The 23,012-nt window shown below is 40.4% G+C and overlaps 2 protein-coding genes across 2 annotated transcripts; one reads left to right on the plus strand and one right to left on the minus strand.

Annotated features, from left to right (window-relative positions):
• The first annotated feature begins 3,556 nt into the window (after positions 1 to 3,556).
• LOC124190307 (NADH-ubiquinone oxidoreductase 75 kDa subunit, mitochondrial-like) lies at positions 3,557 to 5,469 on the plus strand. The gene is made up of 5 exons (XM_046582931.1): positions 3,557 to 3,756; positions 3,824 to 3,953; positions 4,009 to 4,160; positions 4,859 to 5,240; positions 5,282 to 5,469. The coding sequence occupies exons 1-5, from the start codon at positions 3,655 to 3,657 to the stop codon at positions 5,467 to 5,469; spliced, it is 954 nt and encodes a 317-aa protein (XP_046438887.1). The 5' UTR covers positions 3,557 to 3,654.
• A 4,662-nt stretch (positions 5,470 to 10,131) lies between these two features.
• On the minus strand, positions 10,132 to 22,283 carry LOC124190349 (glutathione S-transferase 1-1-like). Its single transcript, XM_046582974.1, has 5 exons — positions 21,863 to 22,283; positions 16,553 to 16,773; positions 16,148 to 16,206; positions 12,626 to 12,767; positions 10,132 to 11,068 (listed from the first exon to the last, which is right to left on the minus strand). Exons 2-5 carry the CDS (start codon positions 16,727 to 16,729, stop codon positions 10,703 to 10,705), a joined length of 744 nt encoding a protein of 247 aa, XP_046438930.1. The 5' UTR covers positions 16,730 to 16,773; positions 21,863 to 22,283; the 3' UTR covers positions 10,132 to 10,702.
• Positions 22,284 to 23,012: the final 729 nt, after the last annotated feature.

The following is a 23,012-nucleotide window of genomic DNA, read 5'->3' on the forward strand; positions in this document are numbered from 1 at the left end:
TACGGCGTAGTCCTTACTCCCCTCATCTCTAATTTATTTCGAGTAATGTTACCTTTTCTGGTTCCCTCTAACAACAATTTTTCAATGGAAATGCTCTCTCAGGGAAATATTTTGGCGAGGGAGTGTAATTTAATTGATTTTTACTTGAATTAAAGTCTATACCAACTAATCTATCTTTTTTTAATTTAATTAGATTCTCCAGAGAAGAAAGCGTCAGTGACTGAATACACCTCTCCGCCATTTGACTCAGCAACTACTGGTGGACTGGAATATCACTTGTATCGGCTACTCCGCAAATTTGGATTTGCTATTCTGCCAGTTGGCTCGGCTACTCTTCCTCTTGGTCGGGCTAGTTTCGCCACTCGGCTCAACTGTCATCTTTGTTGCTTTGTCGTGTTGCTGGGGCAAAGTGCCATTCGGATTGGATCTTTGGCTCTGTTTTTCTTCCACTTTTCACTCTGCTTCTTGGCCATTTTCTCGGTTACTCCATTATTCGTTTCCAGATTGTGTCCGTCATTCCGCACCACCACATTGTTCCGCCACTCTTCTTCCCCTCTTATACTCTTTAGCGAAATTTTAAAATTCTTTTTATTTTTTATTGAATTGTATTGTTCTTATTATGGAATATAGAATCTTTTATTCAAAAATCAATATTTTGTCCAATTTCCATTCACTTCCTTTACTAAAGCAAGCCGATTGTCCATCTATTTGCATAGATATTGCCCATAAGTCGGCCGCCGGCTGAGTTCATCCCAGATGTCAGAAACTGTATTCCATAGTTTATAACCGTTGGAAACTTGCTGGGCGTCTAGCAATCTCACCATTTCGGCCCAAACGTTTTCAATGGGGTTGAGGTCCGCTCTTTTTGGGGTCCATGGTAGCAATTCAAATTCTTTAATGTTTTCTTCAAATCAATCCTGGACCTGGTAGCTTTTGTGGATTGGAAACCGATCTTGGAAAAAAGGGATTAGGTTTTCTTCTGTTGCTCCAAATCGTGATCCGATGAAGAAATCCGGTTCCTTTGACAGAACTCATACAAGGATGGACTTTCTACAGCTTTTCTTCATGGGGAAAGTGTGGCCAGGATTGAACCTAGTTCCATTTGTGCGATAAACGAAGGAACGGATACATTCTTGAGATCTATAAAAATCGGAAAAGGAACTTTATTAAAGCAATAAGTTAAAACATTTGCAAAACGTACCCGAAAGATTTTTCGTCGCTAAAAATAATGAAGTTCCCCCAGACTTGACTTCGATGGCCATATGCATCCGCGAAAGCTAACCTTGCTTGCTTTTGGGCTCCAGTATGAAATTCCTTCAATTACGGGGACTCTCCTATGTATTCCCCTTTGATGTAACCTTGGGGAAAACCCTGATTCTGATTTTAACAGTTCCCATTTATCTACAATGAAATAACAAAAAATGATTAATTTTAAGTGTGGATTTTAAAAAATAAGGTGTTTAAGTTCTTGTAATGTTGTGATGGGTATTGCGCAGACTACTTGGAGTGTAACCTAGCGTCTTGAGCCGCTGTCGTTTTTCAGGGCCTTCTGGATCCTACTTTTCGCCGAACATCATCAAAGTTTTCCCTGTAGTTTCTTGTCCATTTCAACACCATATTTCTGTGGCAACCAATGTCAAGTGCAATTTCTCTTGTTTGAACATTTCGCTGATAAGCGCAATGATCAAAGCCTTTTGCTCTAACGAAAATTTGCCATCAGGGGGACGTTGGAACATGATTCCGCTTTCAGCTCCGAAATAATACTTAAAACATTAATGTTCTCTCTTTTAATAAGGGGTAGCATTATGAAAGTTACATATCCCCACCCTAATAAATGACTTTTTTCTGTTACAAAATACGTTGGCCTTGGTTTTTTTCAGGAATCATAGAAAATGAGACGGGCCTTAGCTATTTTTTCATCTACAAAAAACCTGTACCTTACCTTTCCCCCGTGTTTACCGTGGTCATTAGGGTGTCCCATTTTTCACATTTGATTTTTATTTTATTTTGATGGCGTTGATCCCTGGGTGGATAGCACTCTTTTAAATAGATTGCCAAAAAATAAAAATAAAATATTTGAACACCCAACCATTATAAAATTTGCGTTTTTCTCCGTTTTTTTAGTACTTTTTAACGATAACTCAGGAACCCATTACGTAAATGTAGCGGCGTTTGGCACAAAGAAAGATATATATTTCGAACAACATGCATACAAAATTTAAAAAATATATTGATGTTTCTTCCAGTTTCTTCCTACCCAAAGTCTGTCACTCTCTCAACCGTCTTACCACCTGAAAGGTAAAATTGTAAAAGATTTCTTCTCAAGTCTCTACATATAATACATTTTCCAAGTGACAAACACTATTTCTTCCTATTATCTTCTTCCTATTTCTTCTTATTATTATCAACATAAGTAGCCGAGCTAAATTGATGGATCGCTGTAGCCGGGCAGGGGTGGATCGAAATAAGCTGTCATTGACGCTGTCTTTGATGGGAAAAAACCTGTATGAATTTGAATTATGGGCTAATCAGTTGGTGTCTTCAAATAAAATAGAAGGATATTACAGTAAGTGTCTACAAACTGTCTCTGAAAGACACCGATTGGCAACGATAATTTCGTATGGTCGATTTTCCTAGCAACACGAAACAGATCGTAACACAGATCGCAATGGAGCCGAGTTGTGGAATAAATTAGCTCAGAAGAAGAGTAGCCAAGTTAAGTGGCCGTCTGTCCAGACTTATCGCTCTGAGCATCATTCCAGGCTTAAAGCTCTCTCAATGTAAACAGCTGCAGCACATCTTCGTCGTTCAAGGTAGCAGCCTGGTAAATTCGTAAAGTAGCCCAGCAAAATAAGCGGAGAATTAGTTGGTATAGACTCTTCTTCATATAAGACTGATTGAAAGTATACTCTGTAGCTAATATATACGCTGTAAGAGCGTTGCCATTGATATATTGTTATTTGAGTAAACCGTGATTCCTTGCGTTACTGGTATCTCATTTCGCTAGCCATGTCATGCCCAGCCTGACAATGGGGGAAAGTATAACAGCAATTTTTTTCGAAAGTGGCTCTCCACACAAAAAGTAATTCAACACCGAACGTCCGCAACACATACACCACAGAAAAACGGGGTTCCCGAACGTGACTAGAGAACGACATTCGAGGGCGCCCGAACTGAGTTACACGCTAAAAATATACCACTTAATCTGTGGGCGGCTGCAATCAACTACACAGTCTACACCCTCAACCGTACACTACACCACGATACTACTGCAACATCATATTAAATTTGGCATGACAAGAAGCCAGATGTATCTCACTCCGCGTTTTTTGGTACCCGAGCATTTGCGCATGTCCCAGACGCCTTGAACCTAAAGCAGTATAAGGCCTATATCCATTGGCTATTGTGAACAGATTAAGGCATACGTCATCCATATTCCAAAGGAACAGCGAAACATAATCAGTCGAGACGTATGCGAAATACGTGTACGTGCGAGCAGCAATACGGAACCAGAAACCGTAATTGAAGCAAGGAAGGATTGTAAGGATATGCAGTCTGACTCTCCCACTCCTACGAATCTAATTCTGGATCCTGCAACTACACAATCAGCAATCCAATTTTGTCAAATTAGGAGATAGTAGTGGCAAATTGGTTATGGTTGAATGGGAAGATGCTCTTGTTGCTGTTGCCAAAGCACTTCAGTCTTCCAAGGCAGATGAATTGGCTGCCATTGTTGGTGGATTTGCGGTTGCCGAAGTAAGTCTCTTGATATAGGCTACTAATATAGTAATCTAAATTAATAATATATTTTTTTCACATTCAGGCCCTTGTTGCTCTTAAAGACATGCTAAATCAACTTGGCACCGAATCCCTCTGCACCGAAGAAGTATTTCCAATGGATGGCGCTGGAACAGATCTGCGATCAAACTATCTTCCGAATTCGACCATTGCTGGTATGTTTTTTATTAATTTGGGTGTTGAGAACATAACACAATAAATTCTTTGTAGGTGTCGAGGAAGCGGACGTTGTACTCTTGATTGGTATCAATACACGATTCGAAGCGCCACTTTTCAACGCTCGTCTCCACAAATCCTGGATCAATAATGACCTTCATGTTGTGACTGTTGGCCCAGATGTTGACTTGACTTACGAAACGGAGGTATTTACGATTCAATATTTTCGTGAGCTTGCTTATCAAGCAATCCACCACTCAAGCGCACCAAATCCATGGACCCCCCCCCCCCTTTTTTTTCCCATTCTGCTATGGGAGTTAAAAATCTGAAAAAATTGAAAGCTACGCTTTCCTGGCCTTCACTTTAGACCGGGGGACATACTGTGGGGCCCTTTCATATAGTCTAGTGGCCAGCAATATGAAGCCCTAGGTGCAGAGAACTCGTATGCTTCGGCTGTCATCCGCCAGGAACGCGAGGGAGAGTGATAAAAAATGGCGACTAGGCTGGGTGGGAAACTTGTCAAAATTACACTTTACTAGATTGGGAATAACTCGGTCAATCTAATCCAGAATGTAAATTCCTTTTGGATTGGTATTGAGGGATGGCCGAGCAAACTTTTGTAAGAATTTGTTTTTTTTTTAAGGTAGCATTTACCCAAAAAGCGATGCCAAAGACACCCCAAAATTGTTAAAATTTGAAAAAACCCAAACTTTAACATAAAATATCTCCCGAACGGCAGGGAATATTTAAATTCTGCAAAAACAGGTGAATCCGGAGTAGAAAACTGGATATGCCTGAATTTTTCAGATTTTTAAGTCCCATAGTGAAATGGGAAAAAAACGTGGGGTCCATGGATTTGGTGCGTTTGAGTAGTGGATTGCTTGTTAATAATTAGTTTTAACAGAATCTGAGAGACTCGATGCAAGTACTCCAGGATTTGGCAGAGGGTCGTCACGCTTTTTCCAAGGTCTTGAATGGTTCTATACGTCCCATAATCGTAGTAAGTTCGGGAGCTCTGCAGAGAGAGTATGGTGCAACTGTTTTACAATTGACTCAAAGAATAGCCCAGAATGCCCGTGTGAACGCTAACGTTGGTCACGACTGGCGCGTGCTTAACGTCCTCCAACGTGTTGCATCCCAAGTTGCCGCTTTAGATTTGGGCTACAAAGCCGGTATCGAAGCTATTCGCGAGAATCCGCCAAAGATTATTTTCCTACTGGGAGCTGATGAAGGCGTCATTAGTCGTGAGGACTTGCCCAAGGATTGCTTTGTTAAATTTAATTCAAGTTGCTTTATAATGCAGGCTGATAACCCTATTCTTTTATAGGACATCATGGTGATCGTGGGGCTTCAATGGCTGATGCTGTGCTCCCTGGAGCTGATTATACAGAGAAACAGGCCACTTACGTCAACATGGAGGGTAGAGCGCAACAGATGTACACGGCGATAACACCCCCCTGGCCTGGCTCGAGAAGATTGGAAGATTCTGCGTGCATTAAGCGAGGTAATGGATAATTAAATTTTTAAAAAGCTTTATTATTACAGTACTTACCCGAAGTTTGGGAACGCGCGCGCGCGAGAGAGAGAACCTTATGGAGTTTGGCTTTTTTTCTCGGCGATCCGAAAAATCCAATTTTTGTCGGATCGCGACGAATTTTTTTTTTGGCCGTAGCCATTATGGGTAGCATTAAGCTGATTTCTTTTCAGATTTTTCCTATCAAGGGGAGGGTAGGTTTAAAATGGATCCCTAAGTTTGGGAACACTCTATAGTGCTCCATGCAAATTAGGGTACTTTGAAGGAGGATAACTAGAGAACGAGAACGCGGAAAACTCTGAAATGAAGAGCTTTGCAAGCTGAACAACAGTCTTCATTTTCAGATTTTTTGCGTCATATTGAACTTCGCATTTGAGATTGAGAAGCATCATGTTGAGTAGGAAACAATACACGATGTTAAATATATAGACCACTTACGGACGTTGTCAGAGCTATAGAATAATGGTAGCGCCAGTGCGCCACTGCCATGTTAACTCCTCCTATCGGAAAATTTCTCTGGGGCTGAAGCCAAGTTGGCGAATCGATAGTGAAAATCGGAGCTAAGATATCGATCTCGCCCCTTGACACGCCACTTTTCCCTCCATTCCACAGCACCCCTATTCCCTTCTTCCCCACACACCCTCCTTGGCGCTTATAGCTAAAAGGCAGGGTAAAAGGCCCTCCTTGAAAAGGCAGGGAAGCAAGCAGGCTTCAATTCCAGAGAAAAAAGGAATGGAAGGGCTCGCCATATGAGTGGCGCTACCAGTATTCTATAGCTCTGCCTAATTAGCCAAAAAAAAGTCTTGGTTATTGCGCACCACCGCACGTGCAGGTATGTACAATTACGCAATTTGTTCTACGTCATTTCGACTTAAGACCAACTAGATTTTTCTAAATGGAAATGGGGCGGAGGAATCAGAATTTTTCGTGAAATATTTCACCAGCAACTTTCATCCGCTGCACAAAGATCGTATATGGAAATAAAATAACCATCATCTATCTACTAGGTCTATATTTGATTTATTGGATCACGGGCAGCATTTTTCCCCATCAGTATTTGGCGGGAAAACTCAAAAACCCAAACTGGAATCAATCCCAAATATTCCGGTCACGGAATTGGCACCGCATTCACGCACCGGCATTCGAGCTAATCGAACCGTTTGATATCGCGCGATTTGAATAATAACAGAAAATCAGAGAAAATCACATTGTTTGCTATTGTGTCGTTTAGGGATTATAGAAAGCGTCAAAAATTTTCGAGAACAGAAAATATCAGCTGTTTAGAATATTCGTAGGCATATCTGGAATAACAAGCGCGCTTCCACGTATTTAAAAGGCAACAACTCAAAAGAATTCCACACTGGTGAATGCCTCGTAAATCAGCGATGATGTAATGATTTCTCATTATATTTTCTATTCAGACGCATAACCTATAGCCTACATGTTGTATACCAAGGTGTTTTCGAGTGCTAAATAATAATAGCGTCACATATTTGAATACATTTCTGATGGGAGCTGATAGACGAAAGAGAAAGAAACACACCCGAGATGGCGCAGTGTCAAGAAAATTCAGTTTTTTTTTTCTTCTTAAAAAAAATACCCAGCACGAATAAAACTATTTCTAAATAAATACATGCGTGTTGCAGCTGATTCGCTTGTCATTTCAAATCTACAAGGACTTAACAAAGAGAAAGACGAAGAAAAAGGCCAGGTCTATGATTAGGAACGCACTTTGTACGCACTCGTAGCTCACAGCACCATCAACAAAAAGGAAGATTTCAACTTTTGTTTTTTTGTTTATAGACTCGTCGTTTCATAAAAATTCAATTTCCCACGGGGAGAGAGAGAGATGGTACCACACGTACAGCTGGCACATCCTCCCGTCGATCTTTCATCGTTACTCACGTTTCATTATTCGTCGTTTGTGCTAGTGCTACGGTGTGCTGAGAGAGGCGCTCGGCGTGCTGAACGAGTGAAGACGCTGTACGGTCGGCGGCCGGTCCCACGCTGGCAACACACACGCGCAGCAGAAAAGAAGAGCCAAAAACACAACCGGATGATTAGTCGACAAACTAAGGTGCAGCTCATAAAATTCCGGCGCATTTGTATATGTTAGGTATGCACCTGTCAGTAAATATGCAGCACGCATGGAACATGGCGCGTACTTTTTTCTTCAAAAAAGTTCACCAGCGCAGTTTCTCTCACTCATCATTAACAGATAAAAAAGGAAGAAAAAAAATGTTCTCCTCTATTTTTATCTTTTGACGTTTGATTTTTTATTCAACCCGGCACATTTCAAAGTAAGTCCCGGACTCCTCCCAAAAGTGATTAATAATCCATTGATAGAGAGAATGTGTGGACTGGTGGAGGCGATTAAGTTGATGACGCTCGATTGAATTGCTAATGATTCGAAGCCAGCACATCACATCAATACATAATTATAGATTTTCTCGCTGGGTTATTCCGCAGCAGCAGTCGTGTCTTTTTTTTCTTGAAAAGAAAAAATGAATATTGCATAATATGGCGATGACCATTTGCTCGAGGGAAAAGCTTTCACGTTCGATGGCTCGGAGTAATTATAAGTCTTGTGCTGGATGGCTTGAGCGTCATTTCTTTTTATGCCTCCGCCTGTTCATAAAAATCAGCATTAGGCATATAGACAGTGTCTTTTAAGATTATTCAATGGCGTTCATGTCCGTCCATCCGTTCAGCCCATCCATCCTCTCAACGACTCCGCTCAATTCCATCCACTCACGCGAGTGCCATTCGACTATTCAACAACTCGTATAGTCTCCTGATGGCTATAGCTGCTGCTGCAGCAGCAGCAGAGAGCGGGGGGAAATAACATTCAACGGCTTTCTAAATGTTGAATCTGTGATTGATGTCGACTTTAACCAAGTACGAAAGTAGCCAATAAAGTTGTGCTGCCAAGGTGGCCGGTATATACTACCAGCCCACCAAGCCCCTTCTTGGCTCCCATAAAAACGAATCAAAGAAAAGCGGAAAGAATTCGTTTTTTTGTTGTTTTTTTTTCAAAACGTTTAAACATGAACTCAACTCTTTTTTATTTATTTATTAAAGAAAAAGTCGACTGTTATATACTGGACTGGGTAGTTGATATCTTCCCAAGGTTGGTTGATTTAATTACATGCTAGGAAACGGTCGTAATTAATGTAAAGAATGACTTGCGAGAAGTAAACAATCGCCCAAAAAAGGGACCATCACCAGTCCAAACATTTTTTATACTTGGTTGAATTATTTTCTCTGGGTTTGTTATACATTACTACACGCAGCGCAAGGTGATTTCTGATCTTCTTTAATTATTATTAGAGTCGTGATGGAACTTTTATTTAGGAGGCCAACATTTTCGATTTGAAAGGGAAATATATTAGTCGACTGTAATATCTTCAATAATTCGTTATTAGATGGCGCCGAGAAAAGAGTTAGCAGCTCAAACTCTCTCTCTCCGATTTCATTCCCCGTTTGTTTGTATTTGGTCTGCCGTCGTCACGGTCACGCGTGTACCGAAAAAAAAACGAACGAACGAAATTCTTCTTCGGGTTCAATTCCGCACGGGTTATTATATAGCCAGGCCATCAGCGGCCAGCCAGCAACAGCAGCAGCAGTCGGCCGTAAATCTTTATTTGTGTCCCGTTTGGTTCTATCGTGACACAGAGTCTATACGTCCGTTCGTTTACGGTTTTCAGTCAACAATTTTTTTTTCTTTCTTTCTTTCGTCGAGCTCTCGTTTGTTGCCGATGATCACGATGGGGCCGATTTATATACACACGAACTGCGGGACTATTAACTGCCCTTTTTCCTTGGCTTATTACTGCGCATCTGTCCGTGAAGGATAAAAATGCTTAACTAGAATTATAAATTTTTTCAAAATATACTTTCGAAATATCGCATTGTGCCCAGACGGCTTAATGCAGCCAAATAGCTGCGGGTTAAATCAAATTTGGACTTTTTTATGTCCGTCCTCGGAGAAGGAGGATATGAGATGCGGGTCAGAACTCAATACATATATATAACCAGAGCTCCTAATTAGAACAAGCTAAAGCAATTTAAAAATGGCTGGAAAATAATTTGAAATTTAAAAAACAAAATAAAATAAAAATCTTCTTCCATTAATTTATATTTTCCCTAAGAAGTGGAACAGGGATGAAGGGCGACAGCTGCAGCGAGTGAAACCTGTCAGGCCAATTTGGTAAAGACTCGTCGCCCGGCCCTGGTGTTGATTTACTGATGTTCCATTTTTTTTCCCGTCTCGTCATTTTCTCTTTTTTTTTCCAGTTTTATTTTTTTCCAGCGCGGATTTAAATATAGTATGTATAACTAAACGCGCTTAAAATTCCTTTTATTTTTCTCGCCGTGTGGTTTTTCTTGTTTGTTTTAAAATATATATATAAGCCGGAGAAAGAAGGAGAAAAAAAAAAGAAATCCGGCAGTTTATATGGACGGACTGCGTCGAGTGTTTTACGAGCCACTCGACTCTCCGCCGACGCACAAGTTTCCTCTTCATCAAAAAACAAACTCACAGCCGGAAATTTGGCTTTTTTTAAAATAACAATTTTCACACACACAGTCCGTGTGCTGCGAGATGCGCTGCTACCGCATTTTCGAACGATACAAAAAGTCTCTTGTTTGCGTGCTGTGCTGTTCTTTGTATTTCGAAATGTTTTTTCAAAGAGGGGGGGGGGGAGGAGATGATGAAATGACACATTTTCCAAAGAAATAATAATCAAAAAGGTTTTTTTTGTTTGTTAGCCGAATAAGGAAGGAGCTACAAGGGAAACAAGTGATTTTTCCATTTTTCTTTACGTTGTGTTGGGTTGTTTGCCTAATAGTTTTGTCAATAAAATTAAAAGAACAAGATTTCCAAAAAAAATTGAAAACAATCAAATTAATCACAATCCGTCGTTGCCGAGGACAATTCTATGTTATGTAACAAAAGAGGGGAGAGACAGAAGAGAGGCGAAGAAAAAAGGAAGTGCAATTGAATTGCTACAAAAGCTGAAGAATAAAATTTTCGAGAGAAGAATTTTTTTTTTCAATTTTTTTTCCAATTAATTCAAATTTGGCAGCGTCTAGAGGGTTGGGAAACAAAAAAAAAATGGAGGGGGAATTCTTCTCTCAACAAATTTTTTTTTTTCGAACAAAATTCGAAAAACAAGGGGGGAAAAGTTGAAAATTTGTTTTTTTAAATTGTTTTTATGTGCGCGAATTTTTGCGGACGGACTTTGCGGCTTCCTCTGCGGCCGTTGCGGCGGCCTGCTCTCGCCGCAGTTTGACCCAGTCTTTGAACATGTTGATGCCGCCTTGATTGCACTCGTTGTAGTAGGGCAATTCCGTCTTGAGCTTGGTGACCCAGCGGAAGATGTTCTCGTACGACTTGTAGGACCACTCGACACCTTCCAGGTGAGTGACGGTGGCCAGGATGGCCAGATCGGCGATCGTCAGATTATCACCGGCCACGTACTCCTCGATCTCCAGGTACTGGTCCAGGTAATCCAGGCTGGATTTCAGCTGATTGGCTTTCTGCGGGTCGCCCGACGAGCCCATGTAGAGGATCGGTTGCTAATAGAATGATTTCGCAAACAAACAAATCAACCGTGAGATTTTTAAAAAAAAAAAACGAGAAATTCGAGATTTATCGATCAAGATGCTATTTCGCAGAGGACAACACATACGCGGAAATGGGTTTTTCAATCTACATATGGGAGAGACGCCCTGTAGCGGTGGCTAAAAGGAGAGTTGACCATATAAAGTCAGAGTTGACGATGACCCAAACATCGTCGGTTATAGCTCCCCGGCTCCCCCCCCCCCTCACAGCAGGAGGAAAAATCTACAAAATAAATCAAAAACTATGTTCCCGCCCGATTGGAATCTATACGCCGGCCTGTCCACAACAACCAAAAGCCCGCGCGAAAAGAAGTGCCAATTTCCGTCACGGTGTACTACATCCGAGGTGATAAATAAATAAGAAAGAAGAAAAGGAAAAAAAGAAGAACTGGCCAGAAAGAAAATAACAACCAACTACTTTGCTACTAGATGATTTACGCGGTAATCTGGCCAGATCAGATTATGCAAAACGAGTTGTTGCGGATTATATATCGCTGGGCGGCAACGCCAGCCAACGATGGACCAACCGCGAGCTATAAAAGCACAGGAAAATCGGGACAGCTGGATCTACACGAAAAGATATATGTTGTACACCGTCTAAATAGATTGCCAATAATGTTGTACATATCCCACCCAGGGAAAAAAAAATAATTGCGTTTTATTTTTGGGGGGGATTGATCGAAGTGAAACATTTTTATTGGCCGAGGGCTATAGACAAATAAATAATTTTTATTTTTTTTATTTTTTAAATAAACGGCTGATGTGTGGGGGAAATGAGGTATAACCTTTTGGTAGTTCAGGGCGTAGTTAAGTGATGGATGACGATGAATTGGTCATCGCATCGACTTCCATTTACGGCATAGAAATAACTTTTTTTTCTTTTTTTCCATCAGCTCATCAAACATCTGGGAATGACGACAGCCACAACTATAAAACGCTCCCAGATATGATGTTGTATAGCCTCCGTCTATTTGCTATTTGAAATTCCCTCCACCCATCACCCCTCCATATAAAAAAAAAGGTAACACGAGCACATTTTTGGGTTGGTTTCGGGACTCCCGCCGGCTGGTAGTTTTGTGGCCCACCCTGTGTCGATCCCCTCCCAAAAACAGAGAAATGAAACAGCTCCAAATATTATGCCGATTTGTTTCGTTTTTTTTTTTTATTTTTTGTTTTTTTGTTTTTTCGTTCATTCATTTTCGTAATTCCCGCCCTCAGCGCGTGGAACATCCATTAAGGCGGACGTCAAAACACACTCCCGCAAGGATATCAACGTAGCCGCCGGGCTCGGATTGACCGATTGACGTGTCTTTCCTTTATAGAGTTTGTTTTTGTTGTTTAATTGTAAAAATCTGGTTATTTATTTAAAATAGATGTATAACTTGGGTGGCGCCCACTGAACGACTCCGCAACGGGCGACGAACGGCGACGAACACAAGAGAGAAGATATATATTTAAATATGCAATAGACCCGTTATTGTATTTGATCGAATAAAATAATGTACTACTCACAAAATAGTCGACCATGGACTTGTAGAGAGTTCCGATATCAAAGTAGAGCATTCGGTCAACGAGGGCCCTCTTCTGCGGTTCCGTCGGGTACAGCTGGTCGTCCTTGCCGTATTTGTTCACCAGGTAACCCAAAATGGCGCGACTGAAGAATTTGTTTTAAATATCCAAACCAACAAAAAATAAGAAAACAATCAGTTCCCTTGTTCTAGAAATAATTGAATATAATTCGTCGAGTCTTATTTCTCGTTTTTGTCTTTAACGTGTAACAATGCCATAAAAGAATTGAGCTGTGTGCGCATACCTGTAATCAAACGGTTAGACAGTATACTTTAAACAAAAATGCGCTGGGAGAATATTTGGTTTGTTTGACGGACTGACGAGAGCTATAGCTGCTATATAGGCTGATAATAACGATGCACACACGCCATACACACATACACATATCTGTCTAAGTATAGAGTAGTAGCTGCTACCATGTAATTTCAAATGTTTATTTCCTAAAACCTCAAAAATGAAAATGAAAAAAAAAATGTTTTTGCTTCTTCTTCTTTTGCCCTATACAAATAAGAACGAGTTGAGAAGTCTGCCCTCCGGCTCTACAAGAGAAAATCTGGAAGCTGTGCTGCTGTTGTATATATATATAAAAAAGATCCTCTATCTCTCTCTTTTTTTTTCTTCTTCTTGTCTTCCCCAGGTATGTAATAATAATAATAATCTCCATTTGAAATGACTCCAGGTTGAATTTTTTTTTTCTTTTCTTTTCTTCACGAAAAATTATGCACCTGCCATAAATTCTCACGTTGGATTTTTTCGAGGTTACATACTATATATACGAAAACAAAAAGGGGATCGGCCCGAATGTGTGTACCGTTTTCATATTCACCTGATTCGGGTGGAATATATCAACAACTTCCTGGACTTGTACATATATACATACATGTCTGTACATATCGTTGCTCTGTTGCCTTCTGTGTGCACATACGTACATCGTAGAAAACAATAAAAAACAAAAGAGAAAATCTAATCCAAGAAAAGTCTCGTGCCATGGAGAGACGAGATGATGCTGAAATTTTCAACCAGAGATAGGTAGAAATAATCCAAAAGAAGAGCGATCGATCCTCCCACCGGAGTGAATAAGTAGTCGCATAATTTCAAATGACGTTTTTCTTTCTTTTGTGATGGGATGATGATGATGATGATGGGGAGCGGGGGGGGGGGGGGGGAGAAACAGAAAATTCCTCCTTCAACTGCGGCAAGACGAATTGAAAACACAATTTCTCTCGTGCACGTTGGGGAGGGGTTTGACGCCAAATAAAACACACAAATAGACGTCACACACACACGTTATTTTCTTGATCGTACGTGCCGAATGAAAAACAATGGCCGCCTTGTGTGTGTTTCTTCGGATATTTTCCTCGTCAGAGTTTTTTCAGACGTGCAAAGGAGGGACCCCCCTTGGAATAATTTTTCTTCTTCCTTTTTACACGTCACGATCTTTATGTAAATTAACCTCTCGGGAATCATCATCCATTCCAAAGAGCCGGGAAGATAACGTTGCTGTAGGTAAAAATTCACGATTGTCTTTTGTTTTTATGTAATACACACACACACACATACACCAGACCAGATGGTCCTCCACTGTTACGCCAATGAAAATTCTTTTCTAGACATTTCTGTTTCTTTTTTTTCTTTTTTTTCCTGGTCACACGGAATTATGAAAATTTGTTTTGTTTTTTTCGGGAGTCCCGAAAATGAGCCTGAAGCTATTCTGTACAATACACGTCATCGTGAGTAATTTTCAGCGAATTTTTCACCGTTAAAAAATAATTTACTGTTAAAATAAAAAAGAAAGAAAAGAAAAAAAAAGGACAGCATTGCCTTGATAGTTTTTATGTTTTCATAACACAAGTCATAACGGCGTGCGGATACTGTCCCAACAAACATCAGCGACTAAAGTGTCGGCAATTGTTGGCCTGCGTGTGGGTTGTGCGTGTGTCACACAACATCGGAGTAAATATAAACTTTTTTTTTTATCTGATGATGTTTTTTTTTTCTCCACGTAATATTTTCCGCCGGCACGCGGTATACATATAGTAATATAATATATATATATACTAAATCTATACGCGCGTGTTTAACGAGTGAGAGTTTCGAATGGCTTTTTGAGTCGACGTGTAATCTGGCGGTTGATTTAAAAAGAAACGGAATTTCCGTCGAGGGAATTTTTTAAAAAAAGGGGGATTTAAAAAAAAATGATTTTAATGCTATCAAATAAAAAAAGAGCTAATGCCCTGCGGCTGTTGTAACTCGAGAACTGCTGTTGCTGGAACGGCGGAAAGAAAAAAAAAAAAAAGAATTTAACTTTTTTTTTATTGGCTGGATTTGTGTGTAAGTTTTTTGAAAAATATAGGCACAACCTTTTTTTCTTTTTTTTAAAGCTCAGACGGTACACAATAGCTCCTTAGAAAACTATACATGGACTTGGCCATGTTTCGCCAAAAGAAAGGGAAAAAAAAAAATTCTCAAATATCAGAAATTCTACAGTGGGCCCCGGCCAAATGTGGGAGTATAATATCCATACAATATATATCGAGAGGCAGAAAAACATAAAAGGAGCTGTGGTGCGCGTTGGTGGCTATACGTAATACAATGTCATCATTTTTGTTTTTTATCAAAAAATAAAAAGATAAAGAAAGAAAATCTCGACTTGGTTTTTCTATTTTTTCACCTTCCTCCCTCCATTGAACCGACTGTTATACGATTACACTCACGAACGGCTCATTGTCGTACCTCCTCCCGGACTAGGTTGCTGGAAATATAAAACATCTTTTTTTTTTTGTTCGGGGCCACCCTAATAGAGACACGCCTATATGGAGAGGGAGGAAAAAAACATGGGCTCTGGTGAGCTGAGAGATTGTAGCTAATCATTTCTATTAAATGAAAAAGTAGAAAACCAGCAATGCGATAAGAGGATTGAGTATATTGCACACGAGCAAGTTCCGCAAACGCCCATAACAGGATGGAGAGACCTGGCGGTTCCCGAAGAAGAAGAAGAAAAAAAAAGATTTTCTCGACGCGATAAGGCGCCGAAAAAGAGAAGAGGATTTCATATTTTTATAGAGAGATGAGGATGGCGATGACGCCATGTTGAAGACATTAACAAGAGAGTCTTGAAAGGCTCTTCTCTACAGAGTCGAACTAAAAGAAAAGGAACTTTTTTCCGAACTGAAAATGACGTCAGATTCTTCTTCTCCAGGACAGCGCACAACATTCCGAGAAACAACCCAACAAAATCGTACACGCAGTTTTACTTTTTGTTCCAAGTGTTTTCTTGTTCTTTTCTTCGACAGATTTGAATGCGCCCCCTCGAGGGCCCAGACATTTTCCCGTCCGCAGTAACAACGGCGGCCAAATTGTGTGTGTGTTATGCACAACAACAAGACTCTTTTTTTTTTTTCGACGTCATAATAATACAATAAAAACTTGCACGAAATTCTTTTGGGGGATTTTGGTTTCTCTTACCTTTCCCAGAGGATGAATCCGTCATCGTTGATAGTCGGCACCGTGTGTTGCGGGTTCAACTGCAGAAAGAAAAAAACAAAAAAAAAGGCAGAAATTTATGAATGGCCAAATTCCGATTTTGGAATTTTGGAATTTTTTTGGGAAGCCAAGAAAACCGCAGGGCAACTTTTTCCGATCATCTTTTTTTTCTTTTTGTTTTTTTCGTCCTGGTATTTTTATCGATCGGCAACATCCACATGCACAAATCGGGGGTGTAGTATGCCATACCGTACATGGGAGGGCTATCTCTATTATTTATAGATATTCCCGAGCGAAATGGTCTCAAACCGCAATAGGTAGCGGGCGGCCAATAATCTAATCAAAGGGGGGGAAATAGCTGCGGCGAAATTGGTTGCGGGCACTCACTTTGACGAACCACGGCTGAGTGTGTTCGGCTTTCTTGTACATGTCGATGTGGCGCATGTCGACGTCGATGCCGAGCTCTTTGATGCACATCCAAACGGCCCGACACGGCGGCGAGGCCGCCATGTAAATGAACTCGACGCTGCACGAAGAGAAGCTCATCTTCTTCCTCGAGTCCATGATGGCGATTTTTTTTAGAAAATTCTCCTTTTTCTTTTCTGATCCTGTTGATTCAAATCAAAGGTGACGTCATTTATTATTTCATAGAATACATAGGGGAACACACGTATGTAGGCTTTCGGGACACGTTAGTACACGTCACTCTATATATAGTGTATAATATTCATGGACGCAAAAAAGAAATCAAGTTGCGTGATTGCGTTATTTCTTATTTTTTTTAAATCTGCTGATTTATTGCGTCTTTTTCCCTTTTTCGTCCGGGTGACTTCTCAAGGCTTCTGTAACGCAGCACCGCCCAATATGTGTGTTTGCTAGCTGCGTGCATATGTATACTGTAGAAACTGCCATGCACAAAAATATGTAATATAAATATAGTGCGCATATTAGCCCTCGGGCGGCGAGTTCTGAGCCCATATTTTATCTAATGAACCCGAGTCTTAAGTAGTGAAATAAACTAGAGACGTGAATACACATTTTTTTTCTTCTTCTTCTTCTTTTCGAGTTGTGTGTTATTTTTTTGGCAGAAAATATCTGAAAATATAAGAAGCACAGCCAGAGCAGCCCCTGAGGTACTTTCTCGAGCTGCAGCAAACAAGAGTATCTTTAGTTTAGAAGACGAGAGAGTCGCGCTCTCTGGCTGCACACCATTTTCTACACCTAACAGTTAGACATGCACACACACACTGCGTGGCCATATAAGGCGCTGGGGACCTCTCTCTCCCTTTAATAAAAGAATCGACCAAAAGAAAAAAAAGAAAAAAAAGAAATTTTGTTTTTATATTCACAGATATAAAAAGCTCTACCTTTATATATATATATATCTATGTAGTATTTTCTTTCTTCTTTAATTCCAAGCAGCAGGTTAGACTCTTTGTGGTCTCTATATATACTTCAAACATTTAGTACTGCTGCCCTGCCCTTATTTCTTTCCTCCCTTCAAAATAAAATTTTTTGGTGGAAAATTCTTTTTTTGTAATTCCCGCCGATTGAATGGTATCCCGACATTTCGATCGGATCGTGATGACGGCATTTTCTTTTTTTTTCTCCTTCCAGATTTTTTGGGTTTCTTGGTTTGTTATCGCTTGTCTGTCGCGCCCGGTTTATTTTTTTTTATCTTTTCACTTGTAAATGGACCTTTTTACGCCACGTTAAGGAAAGAAGAAACACCACAGCAGACAGAGCCAGCAGGTCATATAATAATAGAGTGTGTCTGCAAATGAATTCGAAAAGAGATTAGCCGTGCTTCTCTCTCTCTCTCTCTTTATAAAAGACCCGGAGGAATATAATATCATCTAGACTAGAAGAAGAAGAAAGTTGTATTCTATAGTTGTTATTTTGTCGATGTTATCCGATGGAAATCGACCACAAGACGAGCCATCGGACATCAAGCTCCGGAATCTTTTTCGATTCTTTTTGTGGCATATCAAAACGAGACGAGTCGAGACAACTTTTTTTCTCCGTTCGAGATTGTTATAGTTATTACAGTTGAGGAGCAGCGCAGCTGTTTTGGTTCGGCTGCTGCCAGCAGCAGCCAACTCGATCGCCATCATCTCTCAGAGAGTCAAAACATGGCGAGAGAGTCTGACTGGTTGTGTCTATACACGTACAACGTTTTTGACGACGAGCTGGGCGTGACACGGTCGTCAAAATCTCCTTTTTCTACCGGCCGTCTGACTTCTTTTTCTATCTTCTTCTTCTTCTTCTTCTTCTATTTTCTCTCTATAAGGCCAAGACCTCCTTTATTATTATTTGGAGATGCTCTTCCACGTACCTCGTCCGTCGAAGAGCAACAATAACAACAACAACAACAACAGCAACCGCTGGATATAGAATAACACGCCCGACGGAGAGACGAAGAACCCCGACAAAACCAACAAACAGAACAATCTGCAATAAAAATTCGTTATCATAAAAAAAGGAGAAGCTCGCTTGTCTGCTGCTGCTGCAATGGCATTGGTCGATCGAAATGAGTTCGCCATCTTATTCCTAACACATACTTGACATCTACCGGTTTAAATGTATGCGAGGGACCTGCTGCTGGAAGAAGAAGCAATATAGTCACCTGTCAATTGATAATTCTCAACTTGCCAGTCAAGTTTTTTACTTATTCCGTCTCACCTTCTCTCCCGGCCACTCGAAATAGACGAGAGAAAGAGAGAGAGAAAAAAAACCACTTTGGAAATCTCAATGTGTGATGGCCAAGTGGCATTCACATGCCTGTACGATTTCCTTATACATCCCAATTTTTTGTTGTTGTCCATTTGAATAATTCATGTGTACACTATTCTTTTCTTTAACCTCAAAACGGTTATTTTGCATTCTCCGAGCTGTCGGTTTTAAATCCAAAGAGATTTTTGGCTGATTTATCAACTTTTTTTTTTATTGATTCGTTTCTTTATTCTTATATTTGATCAACGGATGACGCAGCTGAAAAACAGAAAAAATAAATTCCCCAGCTCTTTTTGTTTGTTCGCAAATATATCCAGTCGAGTGGCTCCAGCAGCACCTTTCGACACACGTTGAAAATTAATTTAAGAAATATTTTTTTTTGGTTTCTCACCGACTATGTGTGGAAATTTCTTTCTGTTTTTTTGCACTTGGGCGTTGTTGACAACACGTACGCCGATTGGTGAAAAAAAAAGAAGAAAAGAAAAACTCGATAGACGAAATGACGCATACGTTAACGGGTTACCTTTAAGTTATTCCCAAGTATAGAGAACGAACCAACCAACAGGTGCGTGAAATCCTGCTTCAACCCTCCCGAATTTTGTAACGCTGTGCTAACTAGTTTTTTTTTCTTCTTTCCTTCTCTCTCTCTCTCTCTATTTCCCCTATTTGTACACACACGCAACTAACTCGTCGCTTTTTTCTACCAAAGGTCGCATCCCCAAAACCAAAAAACAAAAAAATTATCGGAGTCGAACTTTTTTCGGCCATGAATAAAAAGTAGGCGGATGTGCTGTGTGTGTGTATGTATACCCACACGATTATAATTCGGGACTATGCGCAAAAAGCTCAAACTCTCTGACCCATACCATATTAATGAGCGAATCCGCTTCGCCGTCTCACTCTCACGATGATGCAACAGCACCGACAATAGCACACACACGGCGTACACGGTCATCTTTCTAGTCTCAAACATTTTTTTTTTGTCTGGGGGGGTCGTTGATATTATTTGAAAAAAAAAAATACCGCACGCAAATATGCCCGGTGCATGTGTGAGCGCAGTTCTTGCATGTTATGCAAGATATAATAAGATTTGAATATTATAAATATGGCGCTCAAAAGGGGATTGTTACACAAATGCCAAAAAAAGAAATTCAGATATTCCAAAAGGGAAAAAGAAAAAATGTGGATCAACAATGGAAGAAGAGTGGAGAAGAGAGAAAAACAACAACTCTTCTTGGATGGGCGTCGACCGCTCTAGAGATTTCGACGGGATAAAAAGGGAAAAATAGAAACCACTCAGCATCGACGAACATCTATCTGATAATATGTTGGAAAAGGCAAAGCAGACGCCTGTTTTTATATAGATTTATATACATATCTGAGGAGGAGAGGAGAGAAGAAGAATAGAAGAAGAAAAAATGGCAATTAAACTGCTGCCTGGTCTCTATTGAGATGGAGAAAAGAGCAGCCAAACTCCGAAATTGGACGAGAAAATCTTTTTCTCTCTGCTCAGCTGATGGCTTGTGGTTTCTCGTTCGTTCCACACACACACGGGGCTGTTGTTGTTGTTGCGTAAAACTGACAGGTCTCGTGTCATAAATTTACGCCCGCCCTTTTTTTTCGAATGACCGAAACGAAACCGAAGAGGAGAGGAAAAGATTTCCATACATTTTCTTTTTTTTTTCTTAAGGGGAAACAAATAATAAAGGAAAAAAGGGGCCGAATTTTTTTTATGTCGTTGATAATTCGCATCAATGGCGATCTAAATATATCCGGCGCCGTGGATTATGGTCGAATTTTATTTCTTTTATTTTTTTCTACGCCGGCCATTTATTACGTATCCGTTTGATTTACGAACGGACCCTGAAACGGGTTACGATCGAATCACTGAACTTGTATCTGATTAAAAAAAAAAGTGGGAATATTATATCTATAGCTTCTATATTATATCACGAAATGAAATGGGGGGCGAGAAAAAGGCAACTGCTGCTGCTGCCGGGAAACGTTTAATATTTTGGAATATTTACATTTACAAGAGATGCAACGTCACGCGCGTCTGCTCAGAGCCAGCCCTGCCCGCCTCTTTAGATTTTTCTCTTCCACGGACTCTCGTTATTATATTAAATTGCTGGCCCGGCTTATTTCACTTGAAATTTTCGGAAGAAATCGAGCCGAGGGATTGGATCAACTGCACTCGATGACTTATCGCTTTCTCTGTTGACTGCGCTCGTTTCAAAAAGAAAAGAAAAAGAAGAAAAAGGAAATTGGCTAATAGTCGATAAGGCGAGAGAGAGAGAGACATTTGTCGTCCAAATTAGATAGTTCTTCTTTTTCTTCTTCTCCACGCCGAAAATGAAGCAATTACCGAAGTTTTACGGGGCCTTTTTTACAGGTTCTCCGCTCTGCGTGATACTCTCGACAGGACAAATACGGTCGACTCGTATTGAAACAAATTCCAAAAGATCTATGCGGTTGAAAAAGGAGGACGGACGGTCAAAGGTGAAAGTTCTCTCTCTCTCTTTCTCACTCTCTCCAACAAATTTTCAAATTGTTTTTGGTTGTTATAAAACAGCCGAGCCGGATCTCTCTCTCTCTCTCATTTGCCATATGGAAAAGACATTCGTATGGAAAACTGGGGAAAAAGAAAGAAAAAAAAGGGGAGCCCCTCTACATGTTACAAAGCTGGGCAGCAAGAGACGGCCAGCTCCGAAAGTCGTGTGTTCCATACGATGTATAGGCCTCCCTCCATACACTCACGCCGTTTATGTGTGTGTGTGTGTTCTCTATTTCATTTCGCCTCGCATTTTTCGAGATTATCGTCCACGGGCACACACCATAAAAGGCTGAAAAGAACCGATGTGTGTGTCTGTGTACAACAACAACAACAACAACAAGAAAAAAGAAAAGAACGAGACAGAGAGAAGAGAGAAGAAAAACATGGAAATATTTGAGAGAGAGACTTACAGGTGGTTGAGCTGGTCGTCGACGGCGTTGCTATGAATACCTTTCAGAAATGTTTTCCCAATGGGAACCTGCTGGTTATATTTCGTTGTTGTTGTTAGAGGGAGGGCAGCGGTGGCCAAAAGAAAAGAAACAGGAAATCAAAAATATATAAACTTCGGTCGAAAAAATTTCAAAATGTGCACAGAAACGTTTTTTCTTTCTTCTCGGTGATTTTTTTCCTGGTCGTAGAAAACCACAAATTTTATTCAAACTGCAAATAAAATTTGTCTCAACGATTTACTATTTTTCGGATTTAGATTCCCAACTATACGGAATCGAATTCAAAGTTTGAATTTTTGACGGGAAAAAAAATGTTTTGTTCGTTCTGTCCGGGATCGAACCGTTGGCTACGAAGTGATCCGACCGACTGGTGCGGTCTCGGCTGGCGTTCGGTCCTTTTTGTTACGACGAGATTTCGTGTCTGTGTGTGGTGGGTGGGGGGGGGGTGGTGGGCTGGGGTGGGAGTTAGGGAGGGGATAAGGAGGGGAGGGGGAAAAAGGCCAAGAAGAAGAAGAAGAAGAAGTAGAAGGAGGAACTCAAAATAACAAGAAATAGAAAAAGAAAAAAAAAAACTTTTGAGCTGCCAGCTGATCTCGAAAAATGATACAACCAGAAAAACTGAAAAACTGAAAAAGAGAAAGAAGAAATGAAAAATATTTTGGCTGTATTTCTGTGACGTCGGCTCCTTCACTTCACAATGACACACTCTTCGATTTAAAAAAAATCGACCCTCTTGTGTTGTGTGTACGTATTCCGGGTAGAGCTGGGCATATAGACACACGACAACAGTGTGTGTGTGTTGCCCGCGCTATTATCATTCAAATGTCACGCGTCTAACGCGAAAGTTCTTTTTTACGACGCTTATAAAAATGACACGCGTCTCTCTTATGTTCCATTTTGTAAACGTACTCCTTCACTTGTGTGCGGAACACGGACAAAGATAAATCATTTCCACGTACTCTTTCCTTCAGCAATATTTAAATCTCGCGCCTTCAAAATGTGAACAACTTCCACCAGTTGTTGCAGTGTCTACCGAGAAATCGCCATTTTCTACGATGACTTTGAGGAAATGAAATAATCCAAAAAATAAATAAAATAAAAAAGAAGAAGG

This window comes from Daphnia pulex, chromosome 3, assembly GCF_021134715.1.
Source record: "Daphnia pulex isolate KAP4 chromosome 3, ASM2113471v1".
In the NCBI taxonomy this organism is placed as follows: Eukaryota; Metazoa; Arthropoda; class Branchiopoda; order Diplostraca; family Daphniidae; genus Daphnia; species Daphnia pulex.

What these genes read in the sequence shown, in the direction of transcription:
- LOC124190307 (XM_046582931.1), top strand. Translation starts at nt 3,655, where the DNA reads ATGGTTGAATGGGAAGATGCTCTTGTTGCTGTTGCCAAAGCACTTCAG. An exon ending in ACTTGACTTACGAAACGGAG is followed by an intron (nt 4,161 to 4,858) that starts GTATTTACGATT and finishes TAGTTTTAACAG; the next exon opens with AATCTGAGAGACTCGATGCA. An exon ending in CTTTGTTAAATTTAATTCAA is followed by an intron (nt 5,241 to 5,281) that starts GTTGCTTTATAA and finishes ATTCTTTTATAG; the next exon opens with GACATCATGGTGATCGTGGG.
- LOC124190349 (XM_046582974.1), bottom strand. Translation starts at nt 16,729, where the DNA reads ATGGACTCGAGGAAGAAGATGAGCTTCTCTTCGTGCAGCGTCGAGTTC. An exon ending in GGATTCATCCTCTGGGAAAG is followed by an intron (nt 12,768 to 16,147) that starts GTAAGAGAAACC and finishes CAAATTCTTCAG; the next exon opens with TCGCGCCATTTTGGGTTACC. An exon ending in AGTCCATGGTCGACTATTTT is followed by an intron (nt 11,069 to 12,625) that starts GTGAGTAGTACA and finishes TCATTCTATTAG; the next exon opens with CAACCGATCCTCTACATGGG.